Source organism: Drosophila tropicalis, unplaced genomic scaffold, assembly GCF_018151085.1.
Source record: "Drosophila tropicalis isolate 14030-0801.00 unplaced genomic scaffold, ASM1815108v1 contig_878, whole genome shotgun sequence".
In the NCBI taxonomy this organism is placed as follows: Eukaryota; Metazoa; Arthropoda; class Insecta; order Diptera; family Drosophilidae; genus Drosophila; species Drosophila tropicalis.
Genome location: NW_027173374.1, coordinates 11,030,798 through 11,047,290, shown reverse-complemented (window position 1 = coordinate 11,047,290; position 16,493 = coordinate 11,030,798). Strand labels below are relative to the sequence as shown.

At 37.0% G+C, this 16,493-nt stretch overlaps 4 protein-coding genes across 4 annotated transcripts; 2 read left to right on the top strand and 2 right to left on the bottom strand.

The window, feature by feature from the left end:
• Positions 1-4,820: 4,820 nt before the first annotated feature.
• LOC137583838 (uncharacterized) lies at positions 4,821-6,326 on the bottom strand. The gene is made up of 4 exons (XM_068298988.1): positions 6,162-6,326; positions 5,927-6,102; positions 5,756-5,872; positions 4,821-4,941 (listed from the first exon to the last, which is right to left on the bottom strand). The coding sequence occupies exons 1-4, from the start codon at positions 6,324-6,326 to the stop codon at positions 4,821-4,823; spliced, it is 579 nt and encodes a 192-aa protein (XP_068155089.1).
• Positions 6,327-7,986: 1,660 nt separating this feature from the next.
• On the bottom strand, positions 7,987-11,841 carry LOC137583837 (uncharacterized). The gene is made up of 6 exons (XM_068298987.1): positions 11,632-11,841; positions 11,352-11,561; positions 8,753-8,944; positions 8,449-8,660; positions 8,231-8,341; positions 7,987-8,170 (listed from the first exon to the last, which is right to left on the bottom strand). Exons 1-6 carry the CDS (start codon positions 11,839-11,841, stop codon positions 7,987-7,989), a joined length of 1,119 nt encoding a protein of 372 aa, XP_068155088.1.
• A 293-nt stretch (positions 11,842-12,134) lies between these two features.
• Positions 12,135-13,311, top strand: LOC137583831 (uncharacterized). Its single transcript, XM_068298971.1, has 3 exons — positions 12,135-12,344; positions 12,412-12,956; positions 13,044-13,311. The coding sequence occupies exons 1-3, from the start codon at positions 12,135-12,137 to the stop codon at positions 13,309-13,311; spliced, it is 1,023 nt and encodes a 340-aa protein (XP_068155072.1).
• A 1,130-nt stretch (positions 13,312-14,441) lies between these two features.
• On the top strand, positions 14,442-15,262 carry LOC137583824 (uncharacterized). Its single transcript, XM_068298962.1, has 3 exons — positions 14,442-14,600; positions 14,678-14,886; positions 14,940-15,262. The coding sequence occupies exons 1-3, from the start codon at positions 14,442-14,444 to the stop codon at positions 15,259-15,261; spliced, it is 690 nt and encodes a 229-aa protein (XP_068155063.1). The 3' UTR covers position 15,262.
• The last annotated feature ends 1,231 nt before the right edge of the window (positions 15,263-16,493 follow it).

The following is a 16,493-nucleotide window of genomic DNA, read 5'->3' as shown; positions in this document are numbered from 1 at the left end:
CAGAATGGTGTGCAGGGAAAAGGTAGGGAATGGCTAACGAACAGCAGACGCAGTCGTCGTAGTTGTCGCAGCAGTGGCGAAAAATTTTGTACCATGCAAAACATTTGTCAAATGTAAATTAGCAGAGCCAAGAGGAAGGTTGCATGCTGCTGCTGCCGCTGCCGTTGCCGTCGTAGCTGCTGCTGTGGTTTTTTCTTTCTAGCATTGAGGAAGTAGGTGTAGTTGGTTTTTGTGGCAAGGGTAAGGCGGGTGTTTGCCTGCTACAAATCGCATAAAATCACACTTAATGCCCGCAGGCAACATGCAGAGCATGTAAAAAGAGCAGCGAGGCGTGAATGTCGCTTGGCAAACAAACTTCTACATGTGTACAGGGACACACACACACACACACACACATACATACAGAAACACACACTCACAGACATGTAGACACATTCTGTAGTTGTATGTATATTGGTGCAATGTTGCAGCTGAACACAAATGCGGAAGCATTAACATGTACTCTTCCCACCCAATCTCAACTCCATTTCTCCTCTATCTCTCTCCCTTTTTATTTTCTCTGCCTTCTACGTCGTCGTCGTCGACTTCTATTGTTCCCAATTATCATGGCACACACAAAAGCAACGTTTAATTTTTGTTTCCACAAAAACTTTTCTTCAACCAGCAGTCATTTTCACCCATTCTATCCCTTTACAAGGCAAGGAAAAATAAAGTACCAGTCAAACTTTAATAAGTGCAATTTGTGTTCTAGGTGCCAGGAGTGTCCAACATGGCGTATGAACAATTTTTGTATATAGAGAGTCCCCTGTTCTTTGAGTAAGTAAGCAAAGCAAAGTTTTGCAAAGTAAATATGTCGCAGAGTTAAAAACCACAAAAAAAGGAAGAATATAAAGAAGGAGAAGATCTCTCTCAATGGGTTTTTGTTTTCAGTAGAATAATTGGCAAAAAAGTGAGAAAATGATTAAAATATGTATTATGAATAAAATATTTTCCAAGAAAAACTTGACATTTTAATAGCAAGATAAATATTTCTTTTTGGCTTATAGTAAACAGGTAGTTATTTTCCATTAAGGCTCCCCGTTCTCTACTTTCCACTTGGTATTATTTTGTTTTAAACTTATATTTAGTTCACTCTTGAACCTGCTCTTCATGGTGAACCTTGTTTTGAAGTCCACTAACCCAATTGAAACAATTCCTGTTTTGAAAATAAACTCATACCTTGCCATGACCAATTCGTTCATTGATACTAGTTTGATTCGATAAGAGTCATGATCTATCAATTAGCAGCTTTTGTGCCAAGCCAATGCCCTCAAAACTGACAAGCTTCGGTGAGATATATTTAAGTATGGTTTTCAGTCCGTTCAATGAACTGCTAACGGTACCCTTCTATAAACAAACATACTTGAAAAATAAGTAAGAATGTGGAGCAGTTGATTCTCAGAATTAGCGCCCTGAGTTAATCACTTAAAGGAAATTAGCACAAATAACAGAAAAAAAGACAGAGAAAAAGGGGAGATAAAAAGACGGTGGACGAGAAATGTTGTTTCTCTGTTTTCCACCGTTTCTATTTCTATCTAAGCCATCTCCATCATCGTCTCGCATTTCATTTGGAAAATGTTTTGCTGCCAGTCGTCAGTATTTTAATTATGTCAAATTTGCTCTGCTTTCTGTGCTTGTTCTTGCTGGTTGTTGTTGTTGCTCTGGCAAATGTCAGCAGCCAATTAGGGAGAGTGAGCCAACAGCAACGGGAGCAACAGCGGCATCTTTGTCATCATCCGCATCCTCATCCTCACCCTCACCCTCACCTAACGCAAGTCATTCAATGTCACTCAGTTCGTCTGTCCGTTGCCAGGTTGGCAGTGTTTTTGGGGTCCCTAACTCCCAGTTGCGCATGGGATGTGCCGATGCCACATCAGCGCCTTAGCCAAATGCTTCAGTTGTATTCCAACTTGGCCTTGTCATCATTTGCATAAGAAATTTATCTCAATGAGTAGCTAATTGGGAAATTGTGACATGCTTCTTCTTCGTCTCTCTCTCTCTCTCTCTGCTTTGCCTGCACCTACAGCCCTTCAACTGATTTCGAATCTTCTTTAACTCATCTCTCTGTAGAGAGTCAACAAAGCGGCTAAGGAAATCCGTGGCACGTTAGTTTTATTTTACTAATCCTTGAACTAATTTGCTGAAATAGAGACGAAGTAGGGTGAAGGACTTGCATACATACATACATAAATATACAAAATTCTGATATTTTACAACGAAAACTTGACATTTTTTTCATCTAATTGGCTTTAGTTTCCAATCGCCTTGATCCCATATGTTTTTAATATCCTTTATTATTAGTCATTATCGTAATTTCTACTGCACAGTAAGAAATCCTTAAAGGAACATCCTGGCGTCGCTATACAATTCATTGCATTTTAAAGAGGTTTTAGTTTAATTGCAAAAATATTGCCTCATAAATTAGTAATATGGCTTCATTTAAATGTTCTGCTATATATGACAATCAACGTTTGTCTAACTAATTGCGTATACGCGATATCATAGACGGTTTAATTTAGCAACATGCACACGTACTCTTAACCACACTCACCCATACACACATGAAACTTTCATGGCCACAAACTCAATTGGCTAACTGAGCTCATTAGCAGCGGCTGTCAGTTACTATGTAAAATATCAGTAGGTGTATACATATATAATGTTGATGCCTCTGCTTTTGCTCGCTTCAAATTGCATTCTCGATAATGCAAGGCAAACCAAATGCAATTAATTGCACATTTTAATTGACAACGCATCAAATCAATTTGCGTGGCAAAGCCAAAGCCAACGCCAATGCCAACGATTAATGAATGGAATGAGTGAGTAAGTGAGTGAATGGATTCACACAGCCAGTATATGAGATTCATCCTAGATGGTATTCATTTAGCATTCGCCTTTTTGGTATGCACAATCAACTGCATACATATGCACATACATGCATATCTGCGGCGGTGATTCTATGGCAATAAATTAACGTAGGTGTGCGTTAAGGGGCCAAATGGGCAAATAAGTTGACTCCTCCTTTAGATACACTCACCCTCATTTGCATATCAAATGTAATTGATTCGATTCAATCTACACGTAGTGAAACATTACATACTGTACTGGACATGTATGAATTACATTTTCAAATCTATATTCTCAATTAAAATTTAAGTAAGTCTTATTTATAGACGCCACATAATCTAGTCATTTAAAACTTTTAGTTTTGATTGGAACCTATTATGGAACGATATTTTTTCTATAATATGTGACAGGTGTCTTTAGCGTGTTAAGAACTCAATTAAAAAAAGTCCAAGTCATATTATCCTTGCCATTTAATTGTCAACTGGCAGTGACAATTGTCCATACTTGAAAATGAATTTTAATTACGACAGAGAACTGAAAAATGCAAACATCAGCAAATGGGAAAATTTAATTGCAAGTGCAAAAAAAAGCACAAAAAAATAAATAAATATATATTAAAATAAGGAAAAAAAAAACATAATAAAACTAGTAAGAGGTGGCAATGGGGCAACATAATTAATACTTGATTAAGGTTGAGTGCCCGTGCATTTAAGAGTTGTATATATGTTTGTGTGTGTGTGTGCTGGTGACAAAGTTGTTTGCCAAGTTTTGTGGTTTTGTGGCAGGTCTTCGCTCTTTCTTTCTCGTTCTCTTTTAGCCTTTTATTTTTGCAACAAACTTGAAAGTGTGTGTATGTATACACATATGATGGTGTACACACATGTGTGTGTGTGCGTGTGCATTTTAATGCCATTGTATGCTTGCATGTAATTTATGTTTTCAACTTAATTAAAGTTAATTCTTAATGCTGGAACTACAGGTTGGGCATGGTTCCTCATTGGGGGCGTGACAAGAGCAAGTGCATCAAAGGCGCCCACAAACATTTTAACACCACTTGGCATTTTCATGCTGGTGACATTAAACAGCAGCAACGGCAACTGCAGCTGAAGCAGCGGCATCTGAAACTTTTGTCATGCAATGAGGTCAACAATGGCCGCAAAAAGTATACTACACTTTTTTTCTCCTCCATATGCTGCTCCTTTTTTTAACTTTTTTTTTCTATGCGGACACTTTGTGCATCGTTTAATAAAAATGCCAATTAAACGCATGATGCTGATTGCCATGAACATGCTAAAGCTGCAAAGGGCACAAGTTAATTATAAATTACAAATGGTTATAAAAACTATCATCAACAAAATGATTTTTTTTCACACTCAAGGGCAGTCGATTCAAAAAATTTCTGTACTATACTATCGAGAATTCCAAGGATTATTAATTTCAATCCTCATGATACTAAAAAACAGAGAAACAGTTTTCTTTATAAGGACATTAAGTCTTGTTGGATTTCAGATTTCAGAAAATTAAGCAAAAAAGTCCTTTATTCCCCTCAGCCAACAAGAATATTTGATTATATTGCTAAATTTGTTTAATTTAATAGCTCACTAACAATTAAATTATTTAAATATTTTATTTACTATTAATAAAAAGTTGTAGTGGTTGACTCAATGAAATAAAGAATAAAAATATATATAAACACATAAATATATGTTTTAGATAAAATTCAATTGAGATACCGTTTTATGTGCTCATTTATAAGAAAACATTTGGATATTTTTATTATTGTAAGCAGAGTCAGCATTCTATTTTCATTTCAAATTCAAATTCAATCTCGATTTTTGTTTATTTTTTGTCACAAGAATAAACAAAAGTACACAATCACAATCACACTCACACACGCACACAAATAGTTGAGATATACATATATAAATATTATCTCACACATCGTCAGTATATGGGGATATGCTGTCAAAACTCAATGGACAATGGCTATGCATTATTTGTTCACAGTTTTCCTCACGCAAATAGGGCATGTGATGCTTCTCATGGTCCTCCAGGCTACAAAAATATAATAAAAAAATAAATATATAAATATGTACATATGTATGTAAATACATACAAACATCTAGCAAACAGAAGATAAATAATTGTACTAGAGCCACAACCACAAAACAGTTTGCACTTACGTAAAAATATATTTCAAGAGCTTAAAAAGAAAACCCTGACCATGATCCCCAGCCAGAGCAGTGCAATAAGCCTTCAGCACACAGGCCTGGCCATCGAAACCACTGCGATCGATCAATTCGTGCATTAATTCGTAGGTATCCCTGCGAAAAGGACGATTCTCACGCTTAACTAATATTGGCGTATTGGCACGAAAGCCATAACCATGAGCCCACACAGTTGGTGAGGCAATTACATTATTTTTGCCATTTACACGAAACTATGAGAAAAATGACACGATACACAAAACGGAATAGTTGAATATTTTCATACTCACAAATATGCGAGTGGTTTCTATAATGTCTAGAAAACGTTTAGCTCGATGATGAGAATCATTATGGCCAAATTGTGTGACATTCTGTGTCCAAGCATAGGCAAATACACTGACCAAAAGCAGATACACCAAATTCAACTGATGCGTGGACATTGTAATGTGGTCACTCTTCGATTAACAAAGAGAGTTGACAAAATCATAGATAAAAGCTAGGCTTAAAAACACCGAGTTAAATGGAAAACTGGTTTTCGAACAACTGATTGACATTCAAGTGTTAATCGATATGTTTTTCTTCCCTGATATATACTTGCCCTACTTCTAATGAACTACTTTGAAAAAAGAGATACCTGTTTCTAATCATGTGTTTAAATTTACCTGAATATCAATTTAAGAAGTTTAAAAAGCATTCCGCTCTTCTGCTGCGGCTTGTCCACATCATATACGGCCGTACAGAATGATTTTAGCAAGCAGGCACGTCCATCGAAGCCATGTCTAATGGAGGAAAAAGAGTTGGATTAAGATCCCACATTAACAGCCAGAACTTACCCATCCAAGGCAGTTTCCAGTTTGGAAAATAAATCTCGCTTAAAGAGTCTAAAGAATACCAAATTATCTTTGCGTTGATCTTTGGGTTCAGGAAACGGATAATTGGCACGAAAACCATAGCCATAGGAATACAGGGTATTAATTTTCCATAGATTATTTTTGCCATTGGTACGCCACTAGAGAATACAAACAATTAAATTTGAAATAATATTTACGATTTATTGTGGATACTCACCGACATACGTGAACCCTTGGAAAATTCCAAATAACGTTTGCCACGTTGCAGAATTCTTGTTTCATTGTTGTTATTGGTCATGTTCTGATTGTCATAGTGCATGTCAAAGTCGTCCTGGTTGGCGTTGATGTTGTTCCTGTTGCGGGAGTGCAGCAGGTTAGACATATCGAAATTGTCAACATTTTGTTGATTGACAGCCAAGGATAAGGTTGAATAAAGCAAAAGCTGCATCATCAGCAAAACTAAAGCTGATATTTGTGTTGACATCAAGGAGTCCATGTTGCATTTGAACAATTTTATATTAGACACTAATTAAATTGTGGTAAAAGTTTCAGAACTATTTTTCAATTTCACTTCGACACTTTAAAAACCATTTCTATCTTATCTTTCCTGCCACGCACTTACATCCACTTCGTTCTGGTTGCGTTTTACTTTTGAGTTAAACTCGACTCTGGTCCAGTTTCTTTTTCTTTTTGGTCCATGTTTGGCTATATGTGTGTATGTATTTAATCTGCTTGACATAAAATACACCAGACGGTGACAGAGGCAGAGATAGAGATAGGATGGAGAGACAGAGAAATACACACACTGAAACAGAGAAATGAAGAGAGATCCAGAAAGCGAACAAACCAAACAAAGGAACGTGAATTCTTCATTCTTTGGGCGTTGCTTATTTATTTATTGCTTTTTGTGGTTCTGTGACATGTATTTTCTATACTTTTTTGTGTTGTTCGTCTTAGTTTTCTTTTATTTGGTTTTGTTGTTGGCTCTTTGTATCATCTTCTTTCCCATTTCGGACATGACATCCACTTGTTAACACCTTTTTCCCAGGCTAGCTTTCATTATTGTCCATGTTGTTCTCAATCTCCAGCTGATATGTTTGTATCAACAATTTTTGGCTAGGAAATCGGAAAAACAAAGGGGCTCAAGGGCATTTTGTGGGAGTGGGCAGGAATATTGCAATCAATGTTAAATTGAAATTAAATGCAATTTGTGGCAAAACATTTAACTGTCAACAGCTAACAGCTAAAACTTTGCCTTCACTCAAACAAGGCAATCCGACATCATTAGATTCCCATCCATTAGCCTGAAACATCCAAGACAGGGTGAGAGAAGAGAGTCTATTTCGAGAATTGATATGTTCCCATATTTATTTTCAAAATGCCTCGAATGACAGTCGTAAACTTTTGCTCATACACACAGAGAAATATCTTCAAAAATCTGTTGATAAATGTAAGGAAATTAAAGCCTAATCAAAGGAATTTGAATCAAATATTTTGTTTTTGCGAATTCGATGTACAGTGATACTTCTCTTAGTCTGTCCAAAAGAACCTTTGAAACTTTTTCAATGAGAAACTTTAGGTACATTTATTTTCGATGAGTGTAACTTTTTGTCTGTCTTCCTTTTCTGTTATTTTTGCTCAATTCAAGTCAATGTTGAGCTATTCTATCTGCTTGTTGATTGAATTAGATTTTTGTGACTACAAAAACTTTGTGTGTTTTGTGTGTGTGTGTGTTTGTGGCACAAAAACGTATTTTTATTTCTTTTCAATTAAATAATGTTGCACCGAGAAAGTTATGGAGGACAAAAGTTGCTGACACACATCAGTCAGGCAGCCACCTACATAGTACGGCTTCTGCTCCGATATAAAGGAAGAAAAATGAATTGCCATTTATTAGGTACTTGGGCTCCCAATTTAGTCCCATCCCCCCGGACAGTGACACCCATCGAAGAGGCAAACCAACAAATGACCAATCACTCCAAAGTGGCCATTAAAAAACATTTTCATAAGACACAAATTTTTGGGTAAGCTGACAACCATTTTTATTGAGCGTAATAATTTTTCGGTGGCGTTGAATACTTGCCAAATGCCAACTCAAGCAACGAGAACTGACAGTTATAGTGGTTGGCGCAATCATTGTTGTGGGCGTGCCGATAGGCCTGATCATAGTGCACAATATCTGAATTCTCATGCAGTTCTCGGGTGAAAATTCGCTGCTTGGGAAGACTGCAAATGCATAACAAATGATTATAGATTATGAATTTTTCTAGGACTTATCATATTTACCTGAATATTGATCTCAACATTTCACCAATCATGCTCATTTTTGTACGTTGAAAGTATTGTCGACTCTCGCAAAGAGTTCGTAGGATGCAATCGCGTCCATTGTAGCCCATGCTAAAGGGAAGTAAGTAAAACTAATTAACTAATTTTGAACCAGGAAACTAAGAGACTAAGAAAAGTGAACTTTTTCTCTATACGGTAAAAGATATAGTAGTTCATACTTATCCACAATGGTTTCGATATCTCGATAGAGAGCCCTTCTGGTACGTCTGCGTAGCACAGATGGCGCCACTGGATGCTTGGAGAAGCCATGTAAACTCTGTAATACCCATGTTATATTGGGCAGATCATAGGCCACACCCCAATTAAGGCCAAAACTACTGTAAGCATAATTGGGATTACCCACAATGCCGACAGTGAAGCATACTGAGACCTGAGCAATTGAAAATTGGAAAATTGCAAAAATTGAATGTGTCATCAGCAAACACACACACACACACACACACACACACAGGATACACATACAGAAAACGAAGAGCCCTCGGGAAAGCTGAGATACCGTTTCGGGCGGTTCAGTATGCGTTGCCAGCGTTGTTGATGCAGCAGCAGTGAGCCGCCAGTCGAGGAGGAGGTTGATGCAGAGGTCTCTGCCTCTGACATGGTCTTTGCACGTTCCATCATAGTCATCAATGTTGGCGTTGGCAATAAATCATTTCGTGTTGCGTTGGAGTCACCAGGATGAGCGAGAGTTGTTGCCAAAGTGGGAGCAGTAAAAGCAGCAGCTTGCTGGGGCGTGGCATTTGTCGTTGCAATTAAATCGTAAATCAAAAACTTTGCAACAATTAAACGATAATTAAACAATACAAAATGCGCGTAAATCATGGCAAAGTACGTGCAGTCCAGCACTTCTCAACACGACACTGCGAAATTGGAGACTGGAAGTGCACACAAAAGACTTCAAGACGAAAGACAATGATTGCAGAGTGCAAGAAAACTGCAGAGAATGCAGAGGTAATGCTGGGTGGGAGGACGGAGTGCAAAAGAAATTGCCAAAGTGCAAATGTGTCAATTGTCAGTTAGCGTTTGGAATGCTCTTCAGCTCTATTGCAGCAGTCACGTTTACAATAAACATGGCACACAGACAACGACAATGGATAAAAAAGCAGGCGAGATGGAGCAGATGAAAGAAGGCCAACAAGACGGATGGACAGACAGACAGACAGCCAGACAGAGAGGCAGACGAGTAGAGCAGGTGCTGCAGCTTAATTGAATTGCCTGCCACACACCTGACAATGCACCTTGGAGGCTGCTGCATTCACGAGACCCACAAGTCTGTGATGACAAAGATCGATGTTAAAAGCGTGATTTCAGTCCATAAAGAATTTTATGGTTCTACTTTTATCGGAATAAGATAACAGATATAAGTCAATTTGAAAAAGTTGCCGTTTAAAGTCATTTAACTTGTCCTTTGTTTGGTGTTCTATTTAAAGAGAAAACTTTTACAAAATAAACTTGATTTCTTTATTAAATGTTGTAAAACTTTAAGTCAATCGGCTGACTAAGTTAAATATGCTGTGTAAGTGTCATTAAAAGATAAAATGCCAATTTTTTTACTTATACAACTTACAACAACGTTTGTTTATCAATTAAAGTGAAATAAATTTCTACTCATAAATTTTATCCTTGCCAAGCATTTCAATCGCCCAGAACTCACAGTTTCAATGTGCGATGTGGCATGTGGTCATGTCATTGAGAAGAGACAGGCAAACAAACAAACAAACAACTTCATTAACCCCATAGGGCATACAAAACACCAGCATATACATATATACATATATACATATATAGATACATATACAGATACATACATACATGCATTGCAAAACATAGATACACATGGTTATCCTATATGCTCTTAGACAAAGATAGAGCCACTTCTCGTTCAATATGAGTGTGTGTGTGTGTGTGTGTGTATTGCCAATTGAGGCCAGGGAAAACGCTTAGCTGACCTATTAGAGGGAAAAACTGGTTGTCGACTCGTAAACTAAACCAAAGCAATGGAGCCCAAAAAGTCAGAGCGGGAGGGATGTGGGTGTGGGGAATGGCTTAGGGGGGGCCAATTGTGGGAGCGCTAACCAAAACAGATAGACAATCGGCAAACCAGAAACCAATCGAAAGAAAACAATCATGAAATACAAGACACAAGTCACAAAGATTGGACACGTGGGCTAAGGTCAAAAGGAAAAAGCAGCCAAAGAGAAATGGCAATGGGAAAGCAAAGCACACGAAACAGGGCGAAAATTCTGACGACCACTTCAATGGCATTTGAGCCAAGGCTCTGTAAATGATGCCGCTAGTCCTTTGATTACCATGACAATGTATATGTGTGTATGTGATAAGATATTTTACAGATTGCCTATACAAAACGAACTAAAATAACTCATGGATCAGCCCCACCTCTCGCTCTCTATCTCCTTCTCTGTTTCACCTTATGTATAATTTGTTATGCATTTTTTTTGTTGTTGCCTTTACTACAAAGTTAAAGTTGTCGAAAAACCAAGAAAGAACGAGGACTCTTTTTCGGATATTAAACTATTTCCGAAGCATACAAAAAGCCAATTTAAATGCTAATATAAAATACCAACATTTTATTATTATGCCAGGCGCACGCAGCCACATACATTGGGAGGTCTTAACACAAAATTGGGATGGTAAGCGGGCAACGGACGGGCGTTAAGAGTGTGTAGTAGAAGAAGGAGCGAGGGAACCACTTTGGGGAGTGCGAAGTTTTCCTTGCCGCACTGTGCGTGAGAAGCCAAGTGGTTTGGCTGATTTTGGCACAAGTGTCAGGCGTATAGAAAATATGCGTATAAAGGAATACAGAAGACACACACACACACACACACACTTGAGCCAAGTATCTGAATGTTTGGCAAGGGGGAAAGACTGTCACCTTATACCTATCTCAACGATTAAATGATACACTTTAAAAATTCTATTAGACAATTGAAACAACAAGTTGGCCAAAAAAGGATTCTTAAGTATTGAATATTACTTTCAACTACTAGTTTTTAGTTTGCTTGAGAAAATGCGAATTCTTTGTGTGGCAAAGTGTCACTTACCTGTCTATCATTGTCTCTAGACGTTCATAGAGATCACGTCGATGTCTGCGCTTGATTTGGGCCTTTGCCGTTTTCATTGTATTCCAGCCATGAGCATTTTGCAATACCCAAGTGATATTGGGTAAGTCATAGGCAATGCCCCAATTGATGCCCAAACTGAGATACAGTAAGTTGGGATTGCCGATAACGCCTGTGGTCAGACAGACGGCTCCCTTCACATGTGAAATTCAACAAAAATTTAGCCACAATTGAAAGTAAAACTAACACATTGAGTTGACTTACCGAAGCCGATGAACCCACCGGAAAGGCCACAAAACGTTTGCCTCTCGAGAGTTTACGCAGTGGCGATATACCAGCATGTGGTGTTGTTATCTTCATCTCCTGCTCCTGTTCCTGTTCTAGAATCAGCGTGACATTGCCTTGACTGTGGACTTGATGATGCCCGAGCAGTAGCAGAAAGCCAAGCAATAGCAGCAACCAACTTGTCGACATTTTGATAACTAAATCAAATATCTCAATTTTTACATTTCGGTGGAGTTTTAATTTTTGTATATTGCCCTTTTGTCTTTTGATCGAGTTCGATAAGTTGTTAATTAAATTAGAGAATTTAGTCAGCTAACCCAGTTTTTGGCCAACGCGGCTAAAAAAGAACAAACAGAACCCAAATTAAATGACCACGCTAAAGAAACTAGTCCAGATTTTTCTAGACAAGATTTACTGGTTATGAATGTTCTGAGCTGCCATCAGTTCCATGATCGATTTCGTGGGGTAAAGGCAAACTAACTATGAGAAATGCAATTTGCTTTTGGCTACTTCCTTTACTTGGCTTGTCCCTGACTTTAGCAAGCAGTGCTAAGAACACAAATCAAACTGTGGAAGTGTCTAGCAGCTCCAATCGAGGTATGAGCTATTTACGCCAGAGCACCGAATATCTGCCGCATTTATTGGAACGTAAGAAACGTTGGCTTACCTTCGAGCTGGGCTCCTCGGTAACGGTTAGTATTTCGTTTGGTTAAAATTAATAAAATTTAGGTTGATTTTGCTTTGGTTATTATCATTTAGCTTACTGCCAACTGTGCCAAGGCCATTGTGGATACTATACCAAGAGGATTACTTTGGCTGGCAGAATTAACATCGATTTATGAATTACCTGCTGCTGTTGAAGATTGGATACCAAGACGTATAGGAAAACCAAAGACAACGCTTCCACCCCTACCGCCACCGCCTCCACCTCCTCCACCACCGCCACCGCCTCCACCACCACCACCACCACCAGCTTCTGCTGGACAACTATTACAGCCATATGGTCCTATCGACTCTCAGAAACCAATAATAGTTCCGCTAAGTCCAGCCGATCCAATTCAATCCTTTTACTTTCAATATCCACAAGCCATACCCAGTCTCAATCGTCGTAAATCCGCCGGAGCAAGTGGCTGCCCAGCTGAAAATCTTGTCAAGGATATGTATGGCACTTACTATTGCCGACCTTCGGTTCTGGGGCGGCGCCTGCGACGCGAAATCCAGGGCAATGGTGCCAAATTGTTGCAACAAGAGCATCAGAGTCCGCATGGTATGCTCTTCGATGTGTTGACCCTTCTTGCCGAAATGTAAGTGGCACTTTGATTGATGGTTCTACATATACATATGTATGTATGTATATATTATATTTGTCGATTTTCCCTCCACTGTTGCAGTCACAGCTATCAGCCGCGATACTGCATCATGCGAACTCTGTGTGAATCCCGCCATCTGCTGGCTGAGCCTGGGACATCGCTCTTCCATGATATCTTTCGAATCCTGCTGCGTTATGTGTTCCCAGAGATCGCCCATAAGCCCACCTATCGAGAGGCTTTCACTGCTGGCCATTCGATGCATGAGTGTGCCAGCCTCTATGGTCCCCATTGTCGGCAGAGCTTTCTGTTGCACTTTAGCAACCAGTTTCAGCGAAAATATACAGGATAAGTCAATAAATAAAAGAAAATATTTCCCACAGAAACAAATATGGAGCATTTGGTTAGAAATTGTATATAGAGCCTAGTAAAATATTCAAAATTATGTACACAAAGTGATCCAAACTAATAACTGGATTCTGAAAAAGATATCACATCATCAATTGCAGACTTCAGATTCCAAATTTTGTATATTTGGATCAGCTTATTGTCTTTATACCAAAGAAATTCAGTTGGCAAAAGTCTTTATTATCCTGCTGGATCTGAATCTGTCTCTGTTCTTTAATTTTACCCTCGTTATTTTGTTTCTTTTTCGGTACAACGAAATATAAATTTATTTTAATGCTTTCCGCCAGTTTCATAAATTTACAGCTAGCAACAAAAAAAGAATGTACAATTTTTTATTATGTGCGAAGCCAAAAAAAAAAAAGAAAAATGAAATTGAATTCAAGTAAATAAACAAAGTGACATTTTTATTGGCGGTTTTTTTTCTTAGCATTTTGTATACCCTTTACAAAAGAGTATTATAAATTCTAAATGAAGTTTGAAACTTGAAATTAATTGTGTTAAGTTTTTGATTTTTTAAATTTGAGATTAATTTGTAAGTGATCAGTTAATATGGGTATAAACCAACCAAATTAGAACTTTAGCTAACTTTTCTATTAATAAACTTATGAATATAAATTTATCTGAAAACAAAAGATATTCAATTTTTGAGATTAATAAAAATTAAAATATAAATCAGATAAAGTAGAGTATTAAAGTGTGAATCAGTTAGTTAGTCAGTACATTTGTATTATTTTTTATAGTTGATTCATAATTTGTATTATTTACTTTATGACTTTACAATGTCTGCAATTGGAGTGGAAATAAAGAAAACACATAAAGAGAGAGAGAGAGAGAGAGACAGAGAGAGGGAGAGAAATGGTGAGTACTAGTTTTTTGTCTGTTCTGTTAACAGAGAATTTGCATTTTCTATAGAGCGAATGGAAATTGGGTTGTTGTTAACACATTCCTGCTAATCAGAGCAGTCAACGAAGTGAGTTAATAAGAGCCGGTAAAGAGGTTGCTCCAAGAGAGGCGGACAATATTAAGTGGTCTAGGCGAATGATTCAGTTACAAATTGAACGTTTGACTGTCAAAATGTTGAGCCTAGTTGAGTTTATTTGTTTGACTTTAATATCTTTAAATGCCTTCAAATCGAGCAGTGTATCAGCAGCACAATTGCAGTCCTTGGCAAAGGATGAGATTCTGAATAGGCAGAAACGTTATCTGGCATTTCCGGAGGGTTCTTCGGTATCGGTGTGAGTAAAGATGGCTATAAAATTTCGAAACGATTTACAGGACAATGGCTAATGTGAGTTCGTTTTTAATCTTAGGCTGCTGTTTGTCTAACAATCGGTATGATTGGCAATCCCGATGTGGATTATCTCAGTTGGGCTGTCAATTGGGGTGTGGCATATGATTTACCCAATCACGAATGGGTAATTCAACATGCACATGGTGTCAATGCCAGTCTTCCGAAATATGTGATCCAAAGGCGTTCGCGTCGCAGTTTCTACGATGAAGTTCAATCAGCTTTCGATCAGTGAGGAGTATTCATTTGCATTCTTTACCCTTCATTAATACCCTTTCCTTTAGCATGGGCTTCAATGGCAAATCTTGTGTGGCTCGTGCTCTATGCGAGAGTGCCAAATACTTGACACCTTCTGGAACCGAACCAAGACGTGGCAATATGCTGGAGGAACTGGTGCGCACTATCTTCAGTTTACCCTCAAAACGTGTGGCTGATCATGAACCTCAACTGCATCACTATTACGATGGCATCTACAGACGTTCGAAACGTGCAACTGAGAAACGCAATTGCCATGAAATCTATCCGGAATGCAATTTCTCCTTACTATCTCTGGCCTTGGGTGCTGGTGAGATGTCTACGAAAATTAGCTCTTTCGATTTTATGTAACTGACCCATGATTAAGAAAACTGATGGATTAATCAATAAATCAAAGTGTCTTGAGAAGTTTTCCAGAATGTTTTGATATCCAAGATGAATTTTAGCTTCAGAATTCACAACTTTCCCCTCGCCAAATTAAAAATTCATTGAAAAGAAGGAAATTTTTTTTTTAAACAAATTATTTTCATTCTTCTTTATTTAATAACGCGTAACATTTATTTATATAGTAATTTTTTTTTTTTTTTTTTTTTTTCTTGGTTTTTATAATGCTTGTTTTTTTTTGGTTTTCATTTTGTTATTCATGTTGTTGTTGTTAGTGTTAAATATTCATTCATTTTGCAATTGTTGCTATTATTTCATTTCTGTACTTGCACTTAATCTAAGTTTTTTTTTCGTTTTTATCTTCTTTAATTTGGTTTTTGGTTTTTTATGTTTTGGATTTGTTTTTAATGACTTAAATTTAGTTTTTTCTTCAATTGTTTTTGCAAGTGTTATTTAACATAAATTTTTTTCTAGCTTTCATTAAGTTTTTTTTTTTGTTTGTTTGTTAGTGTTTTCTGTGGTTTTATATATAATTTTTTGTTATTTAATTTTTTATTTGCTCAATTTCAATTTCGATTGCAATTTATTTTGACTGCGCCTTGTGTCTTTTTAGTGTTTCTCTCAGTGTATAGTGGATTAGTTTTTGTTATGTAATATGTTTGTTGTTGTCGTTTCAAGAAGAGTCTGAATATATATATATATATATGTACGTATGTATATATATACTTGTTGTATGTATGTATGTATTTTAGTTAGGTGAAATGTAAATGCAACTTTTTGTTTTTGTTGTATTTTTTATTTTGTTAAATTTTCTTTTGCTTTCATTTCATCCTTCAGAATTAATTAATTTATCTGCAATTGTTGTTTTGGATGTTGCTGTTGTTGTTGTTGTTGTTTTAAAAGTGGATTTATTTGTTGTTTGCTGTTGCTGTTATTATTTTTGTTAAATTTATAATTAGCCTAGAGACTTACCACTAAAATGTGTGTTTGTGTTTAGTTTAAATTGTTTATTAGTTGCAAATATTTTACATACACAATCATCATCTTCATCATGATCATCATTTATTTGTTTATTTTGTATTTAAGCCTATTTGATTCTTATGTTTAACTAAATTTGTAATTTAGTTAAAATTGATTTGTGTTGAAATTGTTAGTTTCCACAAATACAGATACACATATACATACATATACATACATGG

Bases quoted from the DNA above. Each gene is read 5' to 3' on its own strand.
- LOC137583838 (XM_068298988.1), bottom strand. From the start codon at position 6,326: ATGTCTAACCTGCTGCACTCCCGCAACAGGAACAACATCAACGCCAAC. The intron at 5,873-5,926 runs GTAAGTTCTGGC...TTCCTCCATTAG, and splicing joins CTGGAAACTGCCTTGGATGG to ACATGGCTTCGATGGACGTG. The intron at 4,942-5,755 runs GTAAATTTAAAC...ATATTTTTGTAG, and splicing joins CTTCTTAAATTGATATTCAG to CCTGGAGGACCATGAGAAGC.
- LOC137583837 (XM_068298987.1), bottom strand. From the start codon at position 11,841: ATGTCGACAAGTTGGTTGCTGCTATTGCTTGGCTTTCTGCTACTGCTC. The intron at 8,945-11,351 runs AGGTAAGTGACA...TCCAACGCAACA, and splicing joins GTCTAGAGACAATGATAGAC to CGAAATGATTTATTGCCAAC. The intron at 8,342-8,448 runs GTATGAACTACT...ACTTCCCTTTAG, and splicing joins ATCGAAACCATTGTGGATAA to CATGGGCTACAATGGACGCG.
- LOC137583831 (XM_068298971.1), top strand. From the start codon at position 12,135: ATGAGAAATGCAATTTGCTTTTGGCTACTTCCTTTACTTGGCTTGTCC. The intron at 12,345-12,411 runs GTTAGTATTTCG...ATTATCATTTAG, and splicing joins AGCTGGGCTCCTCGGTAACG to CTTACTGCCAACTGTGCCAA. The intron at 12,957-13,043 runs GTAAGTGGCACT...CCACTGTTGCAG, and splicing joins TTGACCCTTCTTGCCGAAAT to TCACAGCTATCAGCCGCGAT.
- LOC137583824 (XM_068298962.1), top strand. From the start codon at position 14,442: ATGTTGAGCCTAGTTGAGTTTATTTGTTTGACTTTAATATCTTTAAAT. The intron at 14,601-14,677 runs GTGTGAGTAAAG...TTTTAATCTTAG, and splicing joins CGGAGGGTTCTTCGGTATCG to GCTGCTGTTTGTCTAACAAT. The intron at 14,887-14,939 runs GTGAGGAGTATT...CCTTTCCTTTAG, and splicing joins GTTCAATCAGCTTTCGATCA to CATGGGCTTCAATGGCAAAT.